At 35.0% G+C, this 24,973-nt stretch overlaps 1 protein-coding gene across 1 annotated transcript in view; it reads left to right on the top strand.

The window, feature by feature from the left end:
- The first annotated feature begins 4,202 nt into the window (after positions 1–4,202).
- The window catches only part of ST18 (ST18 C2H2C-type zinc finger transcription factor), a 74,875-nt gene continuing 54,104 nt past the window's right edge, over positions 4,203–24,973 (top strand). Inside the window, exons 1-3 of the mRNA XM_010216011.2 lie at positions 4,203–4,325; positions 10,941–10,995; positions 12,501–12,531. Coding sequence (XP_010214313.1) covers positions 10,941–10,995; positions 12,501–12,531 — 86 coding nt within the window. The 5' untranslated portion in view covers positions 4,203–4,325. The remainder of the gene's footprint in view (positions 4,326–10,940; positions 10,996–12,500; positions 12,532–24,973) is intronic.

The raw sequence follows: 24,973 nt of genomic DNA, 5'->3' as shown, positions 1-24,973 counted from the left end.
TTGTGTTAAGCTTATTTGAATATGTTTATAATGTTTACAGCATGCAACTCCCCCCGCCTTTTTTTTTTCACAAGGTGTTGGAATTATCAGTCATGAATAGCATCTAAATGCAGCTATGTTAATTACAGCAAAGCCTCAGGCATCTTTGAGGGATAGTTTGTAGCTTAAATCAGGTGAAAGTTAAACCCTTCTGCTAGGCAAAATATGATCTTGCACATGGCTTTGGATTTACTGCCATGTTTAAAAGAGGGAAAGAGGGTAAGGGATGTGTTTTTGCAGGTACTGGTAGGGCAAGGGCATGTGTTATGAGGCTATCTTGCACTGGTAACATGACCTCTTATTCATCTCAGTGTGGATATAAGTAACATAAAATTAAGCCATGTCTGGGAAAGAAAATGCAATACTCAAAGATGATTATGTTTGATAGCACAAATGTTTTGTGCACTAAATAAAACAAATGCAAAGAGTAGTACTCTGCCCCAAGGAAATTCCTTTCTGAATCAAAGATTATAAACCCTGATGCATCCATGTTGTCCTCTTCATATTATCATGACTTTTCATGAGTACTCTGGTGAGCTGGTCGAAGTGTAGTATCAGAGGGCTCAGAGAAATTCATTTGTTTTGTTATGTGCTAAACACTTTGTGTGTGATTAAGGATTTCACTGAGATGCCTTATAAATCTGTGCACAACAAAAAAACTGTTTTGAGATAAAAGAAGTGAGTACCTTGAATTTTGTTTCCTCGGCTATTACTTCTATTCTCAGTTAATGAATCATAAACTCTTATGATAGTTCGTTTTCATATTTGCAATTTATCAACTAGTGATGTGGTAAATACAAGAAAATCGAATTCATCTGTTGGAAATAATATCCATTATGCTCAAAAACAAGTTGTAAGATATATTTCATAAATGTAGTGGGACTCCGTGTACTGCAATCCTGACAGAGAAACTACGTGAGATTCCTGGTGAGATCATTTATAACTGTAGACTATGCATTTTTCTCAATATTAAAGTTTTCAAAAAACAGTATTTTTAGAAAGAAAAAAAAAAAAGGCCACTATCCAGCAATCTAACCTGAATGAGCGGGCTTTCACCCATAGACAACGGGTCAGCAAGAATGCTTGCTTGAAGGGATTTGTCACACACTTCTGATCTGAGGATCATGGCCCTAGCAGTGATTCACATTGGCATACTGATATGACTCATGGATCCCAGTGGGCTGGGACTTCAGAGTCAGTACGAAATCATGTTACACTAGAAATGGCTATAAACCAAAGAATGAATTGCAAAGGTTCCAGGTGACTTCACTGAACCATTACATTGACAAATCAAGCAACTCATTTATTCCATCTTTGTGGGCTTATAAAGTTTATCATTCTAGTTGAATAGGGATGCTGGCTGACAGGGTTGGAGTTTTTTGTTTGTGGGCCGGCAAGCTTCACCCTTCCGGGTAAAAAAAAAAAAAAAAAAAAGAACAGGTCAGACAAATAGGGAGTTTAAGTGCAGTCATCCGTTGCCATCTGTAAGTAAGTTATGAATTTTTGGCCTTCCCAATTCTTTGCTAAAATTGGAAAATGAGCTGATACAAGCCATGGATAGATTGGGCCAAAATTCTTCGCTTGAATATGTGTGTGTACTTAAGGTGGATGTTCCCATCAGAGAACCTTGTTTGACAAATAAATAAGTTATTTCTATAATGGATAATATATATATAAGAAGTGTTTCTGAATAAATTATTGTATTAGACCTTGATGTTCAGGTAAATCAACACTACCTCTTCTCAAGTGACTTGCTACCTGAAGTAGCGGATCTCAGAACTGCATTTGAAATCCAAGTCGCTTTTTGAGTGTGGCACAGATGACATTTTTATGTCATTAGGGCTGTGTCACATCCTCTGACACAGCATGATCCTACACACCCTGTTTATAACACGACAGATACATGACACTGTATTAGAATTTTTACAAAAATATCTTCCAATGTGGGGACCCATGAATCAGCTGAATAGCATCCAGTACGTTGTTATATGAAAGTAAAAATAAAAAATAAATAAAAAAAAGAAAATAACCCATTTGGACTCATTTATCAATAAATTCTGTAGCAATTAAAACAGAGGAGAGGGTCAGTTTTTGAGCTTTATATAAGTCTTGCTTTTGTCCTACTACAACATTCTCTGCTTTACAATGATAGCTGATGATCTGGCATACAAGACAGATGGGAATAAAACAGCAAATGGCACTGTTGCATGTAGTTTTCCAGCACTATTTTAACCTTCCCCCCACCCAGCCCGGACTTCTTTTCTTAAAAGGACCGTTTTCAGTGTACTTGCTTATTATGTAAAAGTAAATGCAAAAAGTTTTTTTTTTTTTTTTTCCCTGTCCTTTGTGCACTTTTCTAAGTGGATCTCAGCTGTGCTGTCTTAACTCTCAGTCCCTTAGGATGAGAGAGACAGCAGATGGGGTTAGGGCAGAGGGCTGATGCTTCTGACAGCAAACGGCCTGGTTGTTGAGTGGAAGCTGTGAGCGTCAGGGAAGCTCCTTTTCCCCAGAGAACCAACTAACCACTGAAGAAAGTTGAAAATGAGCCCTTTGAGAAACGCTATTAAAAGTAGTAAAAAAATTGCAATTGTGCAGATGATGTGCTGCTGTGTGGTTATTCGGATGCTAATGAGCTTGACATTAGGGAACTAAAAGGGTTTACAGCTACTCCCTTATGTGATTTAGTTCGTTATTGGCAATCTTTTAGAAAATAAATGAAAAATGTATTGCTAATAAATACCTAACATGATAGGATTTTAGACAAAAACCTGCTAAGGTTTAGGCTTGAGAAAGAGCTTTTTTTCAGTGTTGTGGCTGTTCCTAGAGATTTTTTGATTTTGAGTGCATTTGGAACAAAGAGGAAGAGGTAGGTAGGAAGCTTTAAAACTTCTCTAGGTTCTTTTCATGGATGTTGAAATAGAATAACAGGAAAAGAGGCCTTTGAGGGTAAGCAGTGTCCTTTTCCAGGAACATACAGGCTTAGAAAACTGCTTAAAAATGTTTTTGGTATTGAGCTGTTTTGTTCTTTTTTTTTCATCCTCTTTACTATGTTGCATATGTTTTTTGTTTTGCTACTTGATAAAAGCTTATTTATTTAAATTAAAAGTTATTGATGTGATGTAACTGGTATAAAATTTTGTCTGCTGGGACTCAGGCATAAATCAATCTAAATAAACTCTAGATTCCCAGTAAAGCTGTTTAGAATTAATCTTTCCAGTAAGAAAAGTTCAAATTACAAATTTTACAGACAAAATTTTATCAGGCATCAATAAATGAATAGATAATGCTTAATCTTGAAGTTCTCAGTGTTTTTGTGCAACTTTTCCATTAAACTATATACATAGAATATGTATTGTGAAAACATTTTACGAAATACGCAGGATAGAGTTTGAAAAGTATCTGTAAAGTTGCAAGTGATAGTGAAATATTTATATTTGGATCACCAATAAGAGAAGGGATGCTGACAGATTGTGTATAAATAGCTAATCACATCCTGATTTTCCAAGGTTACAAGCGCCTAAAATCTTCTCGTAAAATATCCGTGGGTTTGGGTGTTCGTTATTTCTGAGTATGTCTTCAATATTGAACACAGCTCTTCTCCCTTCATCATTATCATTTATCTAGGAAGAGTTTTGTCACAGAAAAGCAGAAAAAAAATGAGACAAGTAAATGTCAAGAATTTCCTCCAGTTTGCGTACAGTGAGAACATTGCCAGTCTGCCAAACTTTAAATATTGATTTTCAAAATCAGAAAAAAAAATCAGGATTTCTCTTCTATGATTAAAATGTTTTAGAATCCTTTCTAAATGCTTCTTCTTTTAAATCCTATACCAAATCATGCTACTCGACTGATGGGACACAGATGCAATAGAGACATTTGAGTCAGAATTTCTCCATGTATTAATTGTAGGTTACTGTCTGTATAGGAAGAAAAACTTTTATTCGGGTAAGTCAAATTCATAAGCTACTGGAGAGGACATTTATAATATAAACAATGTACCATAAAAATAAACATTTGCTTTTATTTCTGCCCTTTAAAAGCATCACTGATACCCTTATATCACATGTTAGAAAAACCGCTCAAAAAAGCAATGTACCTAGTTTCTTTGCCTAGACTGTCCTGTTTCATCTACATTATATTTAGCATAGCTGTTTCTGTTTTTCGGTTTTCTTCTTGCAGAGAATGAATTTCAGGAGCATGTGTTAAATCAGGCAAGACTTCTTGATCGGAGTGACAAATTCTCTTCTTTGGAATCTGCACATAATTTCACCTGGAAACACGCGAAGGTGGGATAATTTATTTACATAAAAGCATTTAAGTCAAAATGTATCTGTGTATTGATACTAGTATATTTTGTGATTTTCTCTTGTAGTATTTCATTTTTCTCTAATAGCTTTTACTATATTAAAACAACCTTTTTACAAAAATCAGGTGAACAACTGGGGAAAATGTAAATATTTGTAAATACCTACAATTTTTAGATTTTTAGTTTCAGAATTACACTTTGTCAAGATAATATACTGACAAAGGTACAAATATCTTTGACTATCTTTTCCTATATGCATGAGAATGTATTCTGAAATGCACGGCTTGCATTTAATCTGGGAAGGATGGCTTGTTCTTAAGGTATAATGATTCACTTTTTTAACAAATGTAGGGTAGAATAAGTTGTGAATGATCTCAAGGCATTATATTTGAATAAAATTGACACTTTTTTCTTACATTAAAAAATATATATTTTTAATACATAGTACTATCATACTAAAGTATCTCAGGAAATAGTGACAAGACATTAAATCTAAGGAAAAAAATAAAATTTGAAAAGTAACATCACATTTCAACTTGTGTTGAGTTGAATTTTGGGAGGATACAGTATATAATTTTTCTCTAAATTTATAAAGCTAACAGTTGCCCGTTAATTTCATAAAGCTGTGACTCTGCCCTCTAATGCCTTGGTAAAGCAGACTAATAGAAATACTTGGCACACATTGGTTACCTAAGGGAATAATAGAACTATTTGCTGTAGTCGTTTGGCAAAAGGACATAAACATATGGCTTTGGTTTATATTCAGCACTGCCAGTTGTGCAAAGTTACATGGATGAAGTATACAACAGCAGTGACAACTCAGAAATCAGGAGTGAGAATCAAAATAAATCATCCTCATTACAAAGCTATTCAGGCTTGTCACTGATTTAAGGTTTATTTGACTGCCACATATTTTCAAGTAGCGACTTCATTATAAAAACCCCTACTGCTAAAAAATACATATACCATTGTACCATATTACAAAATACTAAATTCTTGATGGTTTACAAACATTATGAACTCACTTGAAAGTTTACATTCTTGAGATACATCTGAAATAATTATACACATGTTATTTGGCTTTCTCTACAGAGAAATAAAGAATATTATTGTGTAAGCTAAACCAAAATTTTCAGAAAATATTCTTTTAGAATATGCATTTTTTTTAGTATTTTTTTCTTCTTACTTATTATTAATGTGTGATTAAAAAGAAGAAAAAGAAGAAGGAGGAAAATTTAAACATCAGTACAGGTATTGTTCCTGAAAATTTTGTCTGCACAGTTTGGTACAGAATATTGAAAAATGAGAAAGTCTGCTTTTCCACTTCTATGAATCAGAACGTATAGTTTTGTCTAGGTGCTATACATATCATTTGCATTTTCTTCTCACTTTGCACTTCATACTTTCATTCTTTCATTAATATTTCATATTTTAAAAATTTACCATATAGATACAGAGTGGCAAAAAGATGCACTTACATACGTGTAAAAATATCTAAACACAGTTCTATACTACATACTTTACAGTTCTATACTGAACAGAGGATATTTTCTTGTTTTATGATTTTTTTCAAAAGAAAAAGTTCATTATGACTGTGATTCTAGATTCTTAAATCACTTATTGAAAAGAAACGTTGAAAGATGGATGCCAAAACAACTGAAAAGCTTTTTCAAAGTGTATTCTTTATAAAGAGAAGGACCATTTTCAAACCAAGCACCATCTCTTCTTGGTCACAGCACAGCACAGATGTGTTCATAGTGCTTGGCAGGGATCAATTCAACTTCGAAGTCTGAGTTTTGTAATTGAATCTTGAAGAAGGATTTCTGTGCCCTAAAAGCCATCATTCTTTTCTACGTATGTCCTTTGGTCTAATGACCTCGAAACCAACCTGTGTATGGATAACTATAAACAAGTATGTGAATACAGAAAAATCCTTTTTTTTTTTTTTTCAGATCACTCAAAATCAGACAAAAATTGTCTAGAGAAGTTATTTGCCAAATTTCATTTCGAAAATTAGACATAGCTTTTGCTGGAAAACCACAAGGAAGCATCAATTTTTACAATTCTTATTGCTAGATGAACTGATGATTTTCTTCTGTGTAGTTATACAGAAAGAAACAGACTGCCACTCCAGGAGTCTGAAACCCACTCAGGGAAAGTCATACTTGTACAGAGGAGATATTAGAGAATGCAGAGCTCTTATGTTAGCTCTTTCCAGGAGGTGCACTTCCCTTTTCTATGTCAGAAGCACTGACTTCCCCAAGTCATGCTTTTCTTCACAATAATATGGCAGTGGTTCAGTTCAGCTTCTGAAATTAATATTTAAAAATGTGAAAATAAACTGAAGGAGTCATTATTATTGATATAATTGTTATTGTTATTACTTTCACATGCCCTATTTCAGCTGTTAGTCATATTTTTGGATCTCATTGTGATATCAGCACATGCACGCATGCACAGATATGCTCCAGGCATGCAAAAAAAAACAAACTGAGAGCCAAATCTTGATTCCTTCATTTAGGGAAGTATTTTCAGGTCCTTCTCTCAAGTGTTCTGGGTTCTCTGAGAAGCAGTAACAATTTTTTTTTTTTTTTTTTTTTTTTTAGCCAGGAACTTTGAAATAGTATGCTTGGCAAATAGTTTTGCTGCTGTTTCAACAAACTCATCTGGAGAAAAATGAATACCCTGCAGCATGGACATAGCAATTTACTCCAGTTAAAGTCAAGCAGAGTTTGTCAGTTACTCCAGTTTTCTGCTTTAGTCATTGATTTAGCCTTATATCTCAACCAATAATGAAGAAAAGATGAAGGGAGGGTCTCTTTTCAGATTCTTAAGTTCAAAAATAAAAGCATTTGTAAACTTTGTGAGATTTGTCAGATCGTGCTTTCTGAAAGCAATTCAGCATCAAAATCCAGAGTAAATTTTCAAATTACAGAAATATGCCTCTAATGATAGAACTCAAGCACTAATAAATTCAGGCACTAATTTCTTACTCTGATTTTGCAATGATCTAGGGTTGCAAATCTGCTCATTCCCTGTATGTCTGTCTATATTTCTGACTGTATATCTCTCACTAATTTCTTCAGAGTTTGTTAACAAATTCTAATTTTGAATGGAAAGTATTTGGATGAGTTTAAACCCATCATATCAAAGAATCTAATTATAAGATATAATAGTACAGTGGAATTATTTCCCCTCTTTATGGACCTACTTGTTATTATTGGATGTATTTTTCCTCAAGCTTGCCCCTGCAAAATATGAAACTGCAGTTCCTGATAGAATTTTCCAGAAATTTACTGATAGAAATTTCCTGGGAAGTACTTAGATATTATCTTGATGGTCATGATTGCTAAAAAATTAGTAGAAACATATCGGCATAGGGCTTATGTGCATTCACGCATTCTTTTTCTCCCATATGGCTTCTCTCAAAACATCACATATATATGGTGATTACATATTTACACATGCATATATATATATATTACGTGACATATCTGGTGATGTGATGTCGATTAGGGAGGAGATGCAACTACCCATCACCTTGCACAATGTCAGATCTTTAGCGTCTATAACTCTAACAAGATACGTGTCCCAAATTCACACTCTGATAACAATTATCTCTAAACACTTGGGACAGAAGTTCTCATTAGGCTTTATTTATTTTGTTCTTTAAACATTTTTCTTTTATTCTTTTCTTTTTGTGATTGAAAGTTTGAATAGTTTTCATTTACTCTCTGTGACTGTGTTTTCATATAAAAAATCTAGATAAATGTAGATGCATGATGTATATGTAGATAAAACAAGAAGTGAGGAAGTTTTTTAAAAAAAAAATTCTTTTCTTTCAAGCAATCACTGAAAGAACTAGAAAAAAGTAAGGTTTTTGCATTCAAATTTTCACTGAGAGGTCCTTTTGCAGTCACACTTTTAAAATTCCACAGCTTTAATTTTCAAGTAACTCAAGTAATTTTCAAGATAATGGAGGGCACTTTTTGTAAGTTGATCTGTCCTTGATGTAATACAGACATTTAAAAGGTGATTAGTTTAGAATGCAGTATGCACAAGCTAAACACTCCTAACAATTGTAGTTTTTAGTTGATTAAATATCTCTCATAATTTCAAATTATTACAGGAAGGAAAATCAATAGAAAAATCGCCTACATTGATTTTATTGTTGGTTTTCTCTTCTTGCGCAGTTTTAAAAATATTCATCATGATGCAATGTGCTATTTAAACAAAAGTAACTGCTATTCAGTAGAAGCAGTGGGCACTTTTTGTTTCATAATTAAAAGAGCAGCACTGTGATTGGTGTGGTATTTATTATGAAATGATGACAAAGGAGTACCAGTGTTTTTAATAGTTTCAGCTTACAGGAGCTGCTGTTAATTTCGTCTGTAGAGTTGCAGGTGAAATAATGCACAGTGGATAAATAGTCTATATTGGTTTAACTGAACATAATATATAGTGTGTTCTGGAGTTGTTTGTCTCAATAGACTATAGTAATCAAAAGTAATGAACCTATTATGTGCAGGACCTTGGAGAGCATAGAATGGCAGTAAAAGTGTGGCACATAAAAGGTTTATTAAAGGAAATTAAAGTCCATCATTGCCACACCTGCTCCCCTATTATAAGTCTATGGCAGGTCAGTGCCTTCAATCACAACTCAGCATCAGAGAACAGAGCCATGTTTCCTATTACCATTACAGTCACATTGCAAAATCTCGTTCTCCAGGTTTTAAGGAGAGTAACAAGTTAAGGCTGCCATGAGCCCCACTACGTAAACACAAGCCACTTATTTTCTTCCCTGCTAAAAAGGAACATCAAACATAAATTTAAACAGAGGAAAGATAACATTGCTTGTCTCTGAAATGTGTTGTGATCAATGTATACTTTCATTTCAGATATCACTTACCCAGGTTTTAGAATTAGATTTCTTCAAGTACATGAATAGCCTTTTTGAATGCTTGTGTTCTCTCCTGTAAATAGATATTTTTATTCCCCTGGCTGCATATCATGTGTAGCCATATATAAAAAATGAACTATGAAAGCCAGGAAATTAGAGAAACACTTCTTTCCCTCTAGAAAGGCTGACTAAACGGCTTTTCTTTATAAGGTTGATTCTGCTGTATTCTGCAAGGTTCTTTCAGGTTAAACCTTCAAAACATCTCAGTTATCTATCTGAGTCATGTAAACCTAAAAATAAGGCATCCTCAGATCTTCACCCTCTATAGACTAAAAACCACAAGAGCTTCTACATCTTCCCCAAACAGGGAAAATCAGTGTTAGTGCTGTTGATCTTCAGGAAGGGTGAAATGATAGAGAGGATCTTCAGCTGACATGAATTGCCACCTTCTGCCAGGAAACACTCACAGATTCTAAGAGTAGGCAACTTCTGGTATCCATAGAACAGAGACTCCACAGCTACCTTTGGCCCAGTGAAGGTACAGAGATCAGAAGCCAATGTCTGCATTTGTTCTTACATAGCTATCAGTGGGAAAAAATAATAAGAAAGGCTTCCTGCACAGCACGTTTGTCCGTCACCGTTTTAGAGAGAGAGAAAAGGAGATTCGAAGCAAAGATAGACCGTCAGAGAATGATATGGTTGAATAAGCATTACAGAGTTCCTGTTATTCTGCCTAGTTAAAAATTCCTTGCGATAGATTATACTTTATATAAGAATTAGCTGTTACTTTTAGAAAGAGTAGGAGTTTGCCTCCTTGGACATGGTCAAAATTACACTGTCATGCAATCTGCTGTATGTCACTGCGGCTCTCCACACCAGAACATGAAATCTTAATCCTTTTGAATTTCAGGGGTTTGTAATAAAATCCATGGATTGAAAACCTGCCCCTACAATTATAGATCTGGGCCAGATCCAAGATCAGAAGGCCAGTTTAGATATAGCCAAAATTGTCATATGAGAACAGCAGTCTTGCAAGGTGACTATTATTTCAGTCAGAAATCTTATGGCAACAGCTCTTTTTTTTTTTTCTGTAAAATCCAAAACTGAACCTAATCTTCTCCCAAAATATGGTAAAAATGCGTAACCTTCTCCTCACTAAAAGTATACTTAAGAAGATTTTTTTTTAAGTAGTGCAGTATTTCACAGCTGTGTATATATAGTTATGTATCTGCTAGTAAGAAGTTTTCACCCTTTAAAGTTTGAAGTTGTCAGAGAAGCATGTATGATTGCAACTATTAGGATATATTCCACTTGCAATGGTAATGCTGGGTAATAGTAGGCACAGGGCTTTCTGAGATCTATTCTTCAGGGAAGCGGATGCTTAAAGCAAGTCACAAACATTGCCATTTCTAACCTTCTGTCTTCAGCTAACACCTGTAGGCCTTGTCATTAAACCTTAAAGTGTCATTCATAACCATCACTTTGTTAAACAGATCTATATCACTAAAAGTATCTCCTAGGTATTTGCTAGATATTCACAGATGGCTTCTTATCTCTTTGACAAGTTTAATAAGGCATGATTATTCTTCTTTCCATTACTGTCTAGCCTTTGGAAATGTAAAAACAAACACTGGAAACTTTTTTTTTTCTCAATGGCAAAAGGAATGAATTAAAGGCTTTGTGTTAATATTACAGATGGATGCAGACGGGAAAAATAAAAAGCTGCGCACACGCTCAAAAGGAACCAAGGGTGAGTTAGCAAGCATGTTCCACAACCCTGTGTCCAGCAAACCATAAACTACAATAGCTCCTGTGCACGATCCCTAATGTGGAGCGAGAAAGTGTGTGGCTTCCTCAGGGCTGCCTTTTTTAACCAAGGCAGAACACTGATTATATTAAGAGACACAATGTTATTAGCTACAGTTTAAAGAAAAGCAGAAAAAAATCGACTGTTTGCTCTTTTCTTTGGGGTGTTTCTCAAAGAAAATAAAGATTATGCCTTTTATTATGCAGAGATTTTCCATGGAAAGCAGGACTACACAATATTGAATGCATACCTTCAAAATCATATGGAAAACTTTGTCTCAGCCAACTGTTTTTTTTTTCTCTATTGCCATTAATTGTCTAAAAAAATCTGTATAAATGTTCCAGAAGTATATTTACTTTAACCAAAGGTGTGAATGTATATGGTAGAGGGGACCCTATGCTTTTCTTTTAAGTACTGGTACTTGTGTTTCATTTGCAAAGTTATGACATAGTTGTATTTCCCAGTTATTCCTCTCTTTTTATAAGGAACAGATGGAAATGCAGTACTGAGCAATAAACAGGCCCTTAATGATCTAAACATCTGGAAAACATGATTGACTAGCAACACAGCCCTTCCTGGAAAATAACTTTTTATTTTAATTTATAAGACTTCTTGTGGCTATTGATGATGAGTGGAAAATGGAGATACGTAAAAATAAATGTCAAAGTTTTGCCTTCCTTGTGAGCATTTCTGCTTATGACTATTATCAGAGGTACAGAGCACCTGTCTTCTCTCTGATTTTAATGGGAATTGTGCACTCTCAAGATTATGAAAAACAAGGCAATTTGACTGCCTTCATTGTCACAGCCCTGTAATGCTAAATCATTTAAGATTGTGCCTTCAGCTTCAAGTTGTGGTCATAATAAAATAAATAAATAAAGTGTAGTCTGGTTTAATTCTCTAGTTTCATATCACCAAAGAGCTGAAAACTGCTCGACCTCACTTAGGAAAAGAGTTAAGAGAGTCTGACTGGCTTTGAGTTAAAGACTTTAACCGTTATTAATACAGGATTTAACCTTCAAATCTTTTTTACCTAAGAGGCTAGTTACACTTCCGTGAGAATTTATGGATTGTCTTTCTGTGTGTTTTGTTTGTTTGTTTGTTCATTTGTTGTTTTTTAAACACATGCACACATGTGCATATGAATTAGCAGGTCAGGAACATTTTCCCAGAAGTGAAACAACAGAAGTTGCCTATACAACATGAGTAATCTTTAGAACCACCTGTTGGCTTTGTCAATAAGGTGTATAGCGTTGTGTGGGCAAGTATTTGTAAATGTTCAGTTAACATTTGCCAGTAGTAGCAACAGTCCCGTGGCTAGCATGACATATCACCTGTGTTTTGATAGCCACTCCTCTGTCATCATAGACAGGCAGGTGCAATGTTGGAGAAAGCCCGAGTCTGGAAATGTAAACTAATTCATTCTTTCCTTCTGCTTTTATTAACAGTTCAAGTGGACTCTATAGCTCAAGAGCTCAGGTAAGAATTCATGTATTTTTTTTTATGCTGAAAAAGGGTTAGCAATAATTATGCAAGTATAACCAAAAGTTAATGCAAATTGGGCAGGATTCTAATGTATCCTCTTCATCTTTAGTGTGAGTCGGGGCACAGAATAAACAAGTATGCTTTCTGATCAGTCTTTTTTCTTTTTCCTGTAATGAATATTATAATAGTTTAACACCTGAACATCTAAACAGAGATATTAACCTTTACAGGGTTTTGTAAATTCTAAATTTCAAAAATTGCTCATTTTTCCTCAAGTGCCTTATGAGGTTCTATATTTTACTGAAGTACCAGAGACTATTTTTCAAATTTGCATACAGCATGGCTGTCCAGTCAAAACCATAAATTCTGCAAGAATATTTCATATTACTAATAATCTAGTAAAACGTTAATATCTGAATTACAAAATATAGTGATTGAGATCTCCTTTCTTTAAAAACAGCAGTTTTATTAATGTGTGCCCTTAGAGCAATATGTGGAAAGACTGAAATGTTCTTTGAGTCCTCAAGAAAGAACATGTACTATCAAATGCAGGTTTATCGCTGGGGCAAGATTTCTTCATGTTGCAACTGAAAAAAAAGTAGTAATCCTGTACACGAGTGTACAAGATCTCTCAAAAATATTTACAATCCCTACAGTTATCCACCAAAAAGTACAATGAATTACAACTGCAAAATAAATACTGAAAGCATTTTTATAAAAACTCTGAGGAGTTTTTCTTAAGTTATGGCTACATCCTTTCTTCTTCATCACACATAGTACTGAGCTACTTTGGTGAGCATTGCAGGCACCTGAAACACATGCTTGAGGACTCAGCTATCTAGGGAACAAAAAAAGCATCTTGTGGTTTGTCAGGTCAACCAAAATGCCTCTCTCTTTCAATATAGGGCATGATATAATATACAGTTAAGTTACATAATATTTTTAAATTTTATTTTGTTATAAAACTGGGGAAATTATAGGCTGCTTTTAGTTATTCCATGAACAGAAGCATAGGCTAACTTTTCAGAAAAATTATTCACGTTGAGTCACTCATTCATCTGTACCCTGCATCTCATTTTTCTGTATGGCTTCGGTTTCCCGAGATTTAGTCTTCTCTTTTTTCCTCTGTGCCTCCTTAATTTATGCACCAGAAGGATGCATTAATCCGAAGAGGCAGTCATCCAAAAACGAGAATGGTCCATGTGTTCCTAAAAGAAAAATGTTTAAAAAATAGAGGATGTGCAAGTTTCTGCAACATCAGGGAAGCTGTAATTTATGTCTTATCAATTTATACAGGTTTTTCCCAAGCAATTGTGTTCTTTCCTGTGAAACACAGAACTTTGTCATTGATTATTTTAATGTGTGATGCCTCTATGAAGAACTGCACATCAATTTGAAACACTGGACTAAACAGTCACCAAAGCTATTGCCAAGTCCCTAACTTGATTTTTGTATTTCTACAATAGAAAATTCCATACTGGGTATCTCAGCAGTCAAGTAGCTCTATTAGCACACACCTCAGGTGATCAACTTTTGTGTACCCATTTGTGTATGAAAAATGAGAGCTACAGGGGCTGATTTTTGAAAAATGTTGCATATGCACCATATTCTTATTACTCATACTCATATTGTTGTGGAAGAATTATTGAACATTATTCAAGAATTAAAGAATGAAATAGTCTATTGTATTCCCTGGTTACAGATATTGGAACCACTGTCTTTTCTGATCAAGGTTCTAAATGCCTTGTTGGCTGAGAAATTTAAATCCATGCTTAATTAATTTCCCCTTTTCCCCTGGCTTATCCTATCTGACAAAGCACTTTTGCACTCCTTATTGAGTTTCTGTTACAAAGTGCCTTGGGATACTTCTACATGAAAGGCACTACATAAGCTTACATGCTCATATTGTATTACTATTAGTTTCATAACATTGATTGGTTCTAGAGCATTTGTTAGCTTTTCTTATTCTGCAAGTTGTGTTTTACAAAAGTAGAGAAAGAAACAAAAGGAAAAAAACAAAGAGTTACAGTCACTGAAGTCACATGAACCAACTACATGCAATAATACATGAAAATTTCTCTCTCCTAAATTTCAAGGATTGCCTGCTTGCTTACTGGAATTCAATGACAAAAAAAATCCATTGATTTCAATAAAGCCAAGATTTCACCCAGAAATCTAGCTATGATTTTATTATCATTCATCTTTTTAAAAGTCAATTTTAAAAAGGTCACCTTAAGGCCAAGGTGTTCTTCTTTATTATTTATTAAAATGAATAAAAACTATTTTACATTGCACTGAGTTTTTGGAGGACGTACTTTTTTTTTTCCAGACACTGAGCACCTGTTTACAGTAGCACTGCTGTTTAAATGCCAAACTTGCACTGATTCCTTGAAGAATACCAAATTTGAAAATTATATTTTTCACAGATACATATTATTAATGTTCAAGTATAATTTCCTATATTTAGTAAGACATCAATAATCTTTCAGCACAGAACCATTATCTCTTCCAGCCTTAGTTATTTACTTATGAATAACATAGTTTAATTTTTCATATAGGAACATAGTGCGGGTGCCATTTCATTGGTAGCAAACTGCTCACAGGAAGTGACAAATCTTTTATCACAACCCAAACATAACAAAACGGATATGTGTTTGAAGTGAGTGCTGAAGCCAGGAGTTTTCTATCGCATACATTCAAGTATGACAAGACATCCCTTGGGCCTGGCATCTCTGTTGAATTCATCTTATTCAGGAAACATAAAGTCTTCTCTTAGTTCATTCAGTCATGGACCACTGAAAGGACCAGGACCTTCACCTATCTTCAGCTTTAGAATGAAATCCAAAGGGAAGTGAGGAATATTGGTGTGATATATTCTCATTATTGTTTTCCACTTAACAGATGGGATACAGTATGATTAACCATCTGTAGGTTGTGGAATGACATCTGGGTCACACCAAGGAAGAGCAAATTGGTTTGATCCAAGTTTGGGATTAAAAAGCATGGATCACTTTGGCTAGATACATATATGAACAAGAAGGGCTAAGTTTCTGAGTTAGTTACAGGTAAAACCAAGTATTTTTGGCTTCTGTCACTAATGATTAATGAAAACTGAATGAGACACCTGTGTTTCAAGTCAAAGAGAAAGCACACGGCTTTTGATAGCTGCAGTCAAACGTCCCCTTATTCCCTATAGTGTTGGAGTACTTAAAGGAAAGTTGCATTCTATCCAAGATTCTTCATCCAGATGTTGTGGAACTTGTTAAATACTCAGATAAATTGAATTGGTCAGTGTGAATGTGCAATATATGAGTATCTTGTTTGAGCAGAGAGAGAAGTGATAGAGCAGAGCTGCCTGGATTTCTTTGACAGAAGGAATAACTAGGCACTTTACCCTTTACTGCTGTTTTTTATTAGAAGGGGGAAAAACAAGCAAGGCAACCTTGCAATCAGCAGTTTTGAAGTATTTCAAAAGTTTTTTTCCACTGAAATGTATGCCTCGACTTTATTCAAAGTATTTAAGATATACTTCAATGTAAATACCAGTATTGACAATAAAGTAAAAAGCCTTTTGCTAATAAAATTAGCAATTATTTGTTTTGCATTGCCTAATATTCTGTCAGTTTCCTTTAAGTACTGGTAAAATGACATCTCTCTGTCACATTAAATCTGCACTTTAGTTTCAGAAGGTAGTGGAATGAAGGTAGAGATAGAGAGAAAATTATATGACCACTCGAGAAAAGTTCACGGGATGAAAGGAAGGGGTTGTGCATGCCTAGCTGCATTTAAAAAAGAAAGATTTTTTGGTAACTCTTTTTGTGAATTTCATAAAATAAGTAGGTTTTTAAGAAGTATTTGTATGAAAATAAAGCAGTAGCCTGACAGATGACCCGAGAAAGAGGTAGCAGTAGTGCTTAGATGATGAAGGGAGAAGCAGAGACACAAAACAAAATTGAGGATGGGTGAAACAAAAGAGTTCCAAGGTGTTCCTCAGTAAGAGCTGAGATGATGCTTGCTTTGTCTAGTTATTACCTTCACAGCAAACTTATCTCAAAGAATTGCCCAGAGGTGATACACTGTCTGAGAAAGCCATTTAGTGCCACCTTGCGCTAAGAAAAACTGCCAGGCTTGGAATTTGTTTCTGCTCTCGCAAAAGCGGGTCTTCAACTCAAGTATCTTTTATGGAAACCACTAGAAAAAAGAACATTTCTTATGATACTGAGTTAATATATTTAGAACAGAACTTGACTCCTAAGTTTCCTGGAAACCCATCTGTCTCACACTGGCATGGAGTGTGGGGCCCCCTTGGTTCCTGATGCACTTTGCAGAAACAAAGGTTGTCCTTAAGTGCATACAGACTTACTAATAAATTCAAAAAGAAGGCGGTCAAATTCCATAGAAGTTATATCTTATCCTGTCCAAATGTTTCCTGATTCTGTTCAGGAAGTCAGATAGACGAGTCTGAGTTTGACAAATAGCCCACCCTGCAATTGAAAATTGGATGTTGATAGCACACATTCCCAGCTGTCCTCAACAGTGTTCCCCATGATAGTAACTGGCTGGGACAGGGGCATGTCAACTTGTCTTTCAAATATTTCTTCATGATACATCCAGATTAGGTACTTCGTCTGAAATTAAGATCTGTATAATGCTCCTTTGTTTATGTAGTTGTTTTTGTTGTTGTTTTTGATAACCGATCTTAAATTAAAATACAGGTATATCTCTTAAGAGCCTCTATTCCCAGTTTGGGAACGGACTGTAAAAAGTATGTACCATTTTCTCTTTAGCTAAGGCGGGAGACTTCTTCCCTGTCCTAGTCATTGCGGAAATTAAATTGGTTATGAGGCTTTAAAAATGTTCATCTTTTGATTCCTATGTTATGACTTCTAGTATAATCAAAGATTCTTGACAGTGCTGCCAGATTTTTAAAGTGATGTTTAATAGAAAATACTGAACAATCAAGAATAAATTAATCCTGAGCAGTCAGTATGTGGTGCAATGTGAGGCAAAGGTAAGCATATGGTTGTCACAGAACTAGTAAAATAATGCTGCTGAAATTCAGCTGTCCTTATTATTGACATCCTCTACATCCAACATTCTCACCATTACTAAAGAACAAGCATAAAAATGCATTGTAGCTGCAGTGAAGTTCATGAGACTGTCATGTCAAAGATCCTCCTCTTGCTGTTTCCTTCTTCATCTTCCAGTCCCTCTCTAATGAGCCAACAAACTGAAATCTGTGGTACTGACATCTCTCTCTCTCCTTCTCCCTCTCCCATTCCTCTCCTCTTTCTCTCTCTCTCCATCTCTCTCTCTTCCTCTCCTATCCTCTTCTCTTCGTCTCCTCTTCCCTTCTGAGTGCTCTGATGAGTTTCTGAACCCTAGTCTTTTTGCCTTTTTTGTATTCCCACATATTTCGTGCTTCAGAAACAGCTTATTCAACATCTTCAATGTTGAAAAACATATGACTAAAATTACAAAGAAACAAATAAGCACAGAAAGAAAATCATAATTTAAACATTTTCCAACTCAAGTTTTCTACCTTCAAACATTCATGTGAGTGGTTTGCTGTTTGCATAAGATGTTTGGATTTGTTGTATAATGAATACCATATAAAACATGTTTATCTTTGAAATGTCATTCTTTGAGTGAAACTATAAGTGTTTATAAGATCAGCAATTCTTAAAAATAGTTATCATTCTATTAGGAAGAAGAAATAATACAGAACGGTTACAGGTGATCAAAAAAATGAATTTAGTATTTTGCAGGTAACCCTGAGGTTAACAGTTGACTTAACTATGTAGCGAACCGTTCCAAATAACCATTAAGATAGGTGGAAAAGGATCTGTATCTCATACTGGTTTTGAGACACCAGTGGCTGAAGTCTTTAATTGAAATGAATCATTTGTCCAGTTCCTGAGGATATTAGAGCTTTTTATTCTAAGCATTGTGACCTATATTTTTTTCTCTTGTGTTTATTTAGAACATTTAAACATTCTATTTTATGTCCAAGTTTCCATTCTAGTCTACTTGAATTAATACTTGCCTCTGTGTTATTTTTTTAGGTGCTATTAATAGCTTTCTTCAATAACAAAGACATTAAATAAGTTGTTAACATATTATAGGTCTCTCTTAGTATGTTCTTATTATGTTCATTTCTAGCCAATACCTGCAATCTCAATACCTTTTTTTCTCCCTCCAATATATTCTATGTGGCTGTGGTTTTACATCTTTTCTCCTTGAGGTCTCACTTTAAAATAAAAAATTGTAATGATTAATTATTTTCATTGTATGCTTTTCTGTTACGGTTAGTTCTATCTTATATGCCAAATTCACATCACTTTATGTCTGCTAGACTGGCAGATATCTATTTTCAGTTATTTTTCTGCCTGAAGCTTGTTGAGCCTTATATTGTTCCTTCTTGAACATTCTTGAACTAAAAATTTCCCATTATTTAATGTATTCCATACTTTATCATTGTTTTTTAATCTATTTTCTTTTATTCCCGAAGAGTTAATATCTTCCCCATCTCAACTGCTGTGTTCATCATCACACAATAAATATTATCATGCCAAACCTATAGAGGCATCTGTGGTCTTAATACCTTCAGCTGGGTGACAGAATGCATTAGAACCTTATTGCTTCAAACACTATTTCCTCTTCTGGCTGATCTTTTGTCCATGGAGAACTGCAAGCCATATAGAGATTGCAATGCCAGCCAGTGAGTTCTGCCTCCTATATACCAACTCTGAGTTAAATATTATGGCTGACTCAATGGCTGTGTCTGACTGATATCAAGGGTGGATGGAGCCAGGCAACGGCAAGCCAAAACAGGCTGTGGACAGCCTGGAAGTAGAAAGAAAGAAAAAAGGATACAGCCTTGGGATCTCCTTCTATGTTATTAAAAGGGCATACTGGGTTCTGGCAGTGGGTGACTTACAGTCCCATTTTCTGTTGGGAAACAAACAAAAAGAAAAGTGTCTTATTTTCTTTTTACATCATTTCTAGCGAGAGCATGGAAACAAGTGTGATTTTTTTTTAATTTAAGCATTTTTTGGAGCCAACAGGCCTACCACTCTTGTGCAAAGCTTTCTAGATCTAAAGATTGTGTGGATGACCTGTAGTTTTGCCTTGACATTTAATCTGTTCTAAGCCAAATTCCTGGCTAGGGTCTCACTGGACTTTATTGACCTACTGAACCTGGACAGAGTGAGAGATTGAATGAAAAAGACATGAGATTGATCGGATTTGGCCCAACTCTTGGGCATTCATTCATATCACTGAATTTATGAATTTGTTGACTCCAGGCAATAAAAACTAAGTTTCCTCCAGCTGGCTTTCACTGAAAATGACTTAACTGTCAGAGAAGGGTTCAAATCTACAACTCTTAAAAGAATTTTTCATCTGTATTTATAAGATTTTAGCCTCAAAGTATTTATGGTACTATATATGTGTGTGTGTATGATGCTGTATGTGTATCCTGTACTTATATCCATATTTTATAGGAATAACAACAAGCTGAGGAAGAGCGTCCACTTCATTAACTTAGAATTTTGGTTAGAGCATTTATATACATTACTTCATATATAGTAGGAATATCTTTATAATCCTAGAAGCTCTTGAGCAGAAATGAGAAAAAAAAGGAAAAGAGAAGGGAATTTAAACCTATGCTGTCCTGTTCTGACTTACTTGGAGCCTGAAATGATTGCCCTTTAGCCTCGGGCTTCACTGTGAGCTTGAGAAGTGTGTAGATTTCACCGTAACTGCATTCCCTTTCCTGTGTTATTGCTGACTTACCATCACTCTGCTCTTTTTACATGCTTCTTTTATTTGCTCAATCATTTCACAGGCCAGTTATTCTTTTTGGTCAGGTGGCCTATAACAGTTAGTTTACTGTCTGAAACACCTCCAAGCTCAGTACATAATGACTCAACACCATTACCCATTTCTCCCCAGTCTCTTATGGGGACTAATAAGTCCTCCTTCACCAACAAGGTTACGGTAACTTCTTTTCTTTTCTTAAATGTCTTTTAAAAATAAAATATATCTTTCAATATACAGCTCCAGCCAGCTTTGTTATGATAGCATATTTTCTCCATATTATTATCTGTCCAGTTCTGATATTTTTTCTCAGATAAACCTTTCATTTCTGTATATAGACAGACACTTTAGTACCCCCAGGTTATTGAGTTTATTTTGCTCCATATTAGTGTTCATAAATATGAATTTCCCTTTTATCTTTCTCCCATCTATACCTTATGCGTATTCCTTTCATCTTAGTTCAGCCCCGGATTGAACTCCTCATAGCTCTGACATTTTAGAGTAAGAGCATTGGCCATGTGCAGCAGTAACCTCTTTATTTGTAGAAGGTCCTTTAACCTGCAATGCTCAGAAACAAGCCCTCTTCCTTACACAAATATAACTCATAAACCAAGTGTATAGGTTTCTTGGAGACAGAAGACGTGAAATGCATTTATTGTGTTGCCCAAGATAAAGGAAATGAGAAACATTCATTTTTTTTTAATTATCATGGGAGTAAATCATGTTAGTTCTGAGCTTCTATCACTGCCATGGTGATATCAGTTCAACAATTTTATATTGTGAGTGATCTTTTTCTGATGCAGTTTATTTATTTAAGTTCTTCCCATTTTAGTGCTAAAAATGTTGATGGAAGGAAATTACTTTTAGATTACAAGCTTTTTTCTCAAATAAATTGTTTGGGAATTATCACCTGGAGCTCTTTTCAGTTGAAACGTGATTTTTTCTTCATAACTTAAGTGGAACCTCAGTCATGCAAACAAAATGTTGCAGATTGTCTAAAAGCTGCTCTGGCTAGTTTTATTTTACAAAATACAAGAAAATATGAATAACTTTGAATAACTGAAAATATGAATAACTTTGACTCCATGCTAGCAGATACACGTTCAGCTTTTTCTCAGTGGTGAGAGATCCTTTCCATCATTAGCCTGCAAAATCTCATTTAGACTATAATGCAGACAAAGAGGAGATGGTAAGACTTGCAAGTCTTTGTAGGATTGAAATCTGAAGGGTAAAGAGGCAGGATGAAGTGACTGGAGACTTCTCTTGAGCTGCCATTCTCAGTGATTAAACGTATCTCATGAAGTAGCTTCCTTAAAAAAAAAAATAGTGGGTTGACTAAAACTCCTTATTTCATACACAAATATTTTTCTTTATGTCCTTAGAGAGACTTCAGTTAATTTTACTTTTAGTATCTATGAGGTTTTTAGGATGGAATGCAAAAAATGCAAGTATTGTTTAGCTGTGATTCTGTGAAGGCTATGAAACCTGTAGATTTTATGATCCAATATTCATGGTCAGAAATGACGCAATTTGCTTCCTTTAGGAAAACGTGTTCTATATTTATAAAATCTATGACTAATCTATGTCTTTTGAGAGTAGTTTTCTGAATCTAGTCTTTGAATATAGTCAGGATATATTTATTCCTTCATATTCAGTAAGTAATTTCATGGAACTGGAAACATTAGTCTTGTCTTTGAATCCTAATCAGTTCTTACATATCTTTTCTGATGATGTGGATTTTCACCCTTTCTGCGGAGATTCCAACTTCTCTCTATGAAGATACTATATTTTAACAGCATCTTAATGTCTCTTCTCACTGTTGACAGCAATATAGGCTGATAACACTATCAGTCTCAATTGCACTGAGCTATAAAATTTACACTCACACTTTACAAACAGCGAAGGTTACTTAAGCACATAAATCTCACCATCTTCATGTGAAAGTAATGTAAACAATTGAGCTATATTTACTTTCATTACCTCCCACCAACTTTTGTTGTCAATCTAAAGTTAATTTAATTAATAGTACTTACTAGGGTTTTCAGGTGCGTGATTAGACTGAATTCTAATATTGCAGCCCTTTTCATATACCTTCAGTACTGAGGGGTGATGCAAACAATAAGATCAATGTCCTTTCAGTTGTCCTGTGGTCAGGTCTAGGAAGACTTCACTCCCCTTTCTGTAGCCAGTGCTAATAATTGCTTCTGTTCATTATCCATACGGGGAGCTCAGGGTTTTTTTGTGGGAGTTTTGGGGTGTCATCCTTGTACAGCTATAGCCTAAACCTTGGGAAGGCATTGCATTAGACATTGCATCCAACTACATGTGTTTCTTAGATAACTAACAGACAAAGAGGACTAAGCTGGGGAAACATTCAAAATTCGTGTTCCTTTTTAGTATTTCTGAATCATTACAATCTTAAAATTTCTGTTTTCTGTTCTTTTTGTTTTACTTGACATCCATTGAAGGCACTGATGAACACCAGTTTCCTGTCTAGCCAGACACCAGGTTTTATCCGACATGGTAATTCTTAGCTCTGTTATCCTGTTTTACCAACCAGCAGACTGCTATATACAAGAAAAATTTCCCTTCAAGATCTGTGAGTCTTGCCAACAGATTAACGACAAAAATCCTTGCCAGTTACAAAGTGGTTATAGGTTTGACAAACACATTACATAGATGTCCTCACTGCACAAAAAGATCATCATGACAGTTTTCTACAATAAGAAAATTTGCATATGATTAGGGTTGCCTTAAATCACTCTAGTCACCTCACTCTTTCCTCTTAGACATTACTTTAGGGAGGAGGATAACTAACTTACACTGGTATATTACCAGTGTCTCCCACCTAAGACATGTTCTGAACAGCAAGAAAGCAGAGAGAAGAGCTGTTCTATAAAGGTATTGTTTAACACACATTTTTTGAACATATACGACTAGGTCTTATGTATCTTATATTTTAACCTCTTAGCTCAAACTATGATAAGTGTCACAAGACTGTTTTCGGTAGCTGAGTTGTTGACTAAAAAAAATAATAAAAAATCTACTCATTATTAATAATATTTAAATGATTTATTATTTATAAAATTTAAGCACAGTTAAATTGGGAAAAAAGAATGTATTGGCTTTGGGTTAATACCAAAAAGAGCTTCTCCTGTTTTATGAGGCTCAGATTACCAAATAACCTTGACAGCTGAATCAGTGTTCCATGACAACAAGCAGGCCATTGATAAATAGCAACAAAACTATTAGATGTTGAATTTATGAGATGAGTAATAGAGAAGCTAAATTAAAGGTTTACCATTTGACAAACCACAGCTTGACAAACCTCTGCTAACGTGTGTGCCTGCGTATGTTGAATGTACATAAGCAGAAGAGAGGAATAGAAACTTTTTAAGACAAAGATGAAATCAACATGCCATGAGTGTTATAAAGGCATAAATGCACTCCTTGTATAGTAGTTAGATTCCCAGTTTTCATTGTCAAATACTGAACGAGTCACTTCAAAGTACTTGGAAAACCCAAAATTTGTGGAGTTGGTTTCCTCTGATTTTATTTTAATAATGCAGAATGCCCTATAATGTAGAAATGAAAAGGAGTTAGATGCTTAAATTAGCTCTTATAAACCAATGGATTCCAGCTAAAAGTCAAAATCAAAAGTTTGATAAAGTTTGAAATTTTTAAAAAGACACTAGCAAAAACAAAAGCATATGTTGCTGGAGTTAAAATATTTTCCTGGCCCATGGAGAGCAATTCGCACTTAGGAAAGAAGCAAAAGCTGTGTTTCTTCATGCACCTAGAATCAGAGTGGAAGGTATAAGGAAAAGAGTGTAAGGAAATGTGAGTCTCGAACATGCCCTGGCTTTAAAGTGGTGGGAAATATAGAGGAAATGTGAGTCTCTGTCTGCTCATATGGAGAAATATATGTATATACATATATCTTTATAAATAGGACAAACTAGTGCACGCTATTCTTTCCTAAAGGAGAAATCATCTAACATGAGCAAGTGCTTCCAGGCAGATTTGTAGGCTTCCTGTCAATGACTTTCATGAGGCAATTTTTGATTAACAACTGCATAACACAATAAAACTGAGTCTGGAAATTTGACTCATACAGAACCTGTTTGAGTCGTATGTTTGCTGCATAAAAGTTGCTCCAACAGCATGCACAGGGGACTAGGGAGTCATGTGAGCAGGGTAAATCAAAGCTGCATCTCTCCTCCTGCCAGACCATGGGAATTACAGTCAAGTGGAATTCTCGTGCTCCCGTTTCCCAGCTCATAACTGCAGGTGGCAGGTGGCAGCAGTACTGCTGGCACTCACCTGGACAGTGGTCTGCTGACATCTGAATTTTTCTTTCGGGTTTTTAGTGAAACACCAATGTGTTTAAACCCTGTTGTGTCTACTCACAGTGGAGGGCTTATAACATTGATTTGCTATTAAAAGACTACTCTGTGAACAAGTGTACAGCAATAATCTTACTTATTTTCTTAGTATGCTTTTTTTGTGACTTAAATGGAAGTTACTCTACAGTCAGACAAATTAGACAAGTTACAGGATTAATACTGAAGAACTAGGTGAAGTTCTGTGACTTTTGTCATACTAGATGATCTAA

The sequence above is a fragment of the Tinamus guttatus genome, unplaced genomic scaffold (assembly GCF_059628265.1).
Source record: "Tinamus guttatus ecotype Peru unplaced genomic scaffold, ASM5962826v1 Tinamus_guttatus_pri_ptg000056l, whole genome shotgun sequence".
Classification (NCBI taxonomy): domain Eukaryota; kingdom Metazoa; phylum Chordata; class Aves; order Tinamiformes; family Tinamidae; genus Tinamus; species Tinamus guttatus.
The sequence above is the reverse complement of the archived record's forward strand: the minus strand, read 5'-3'. Positions and strand labels throughout refer to the sequence as shown.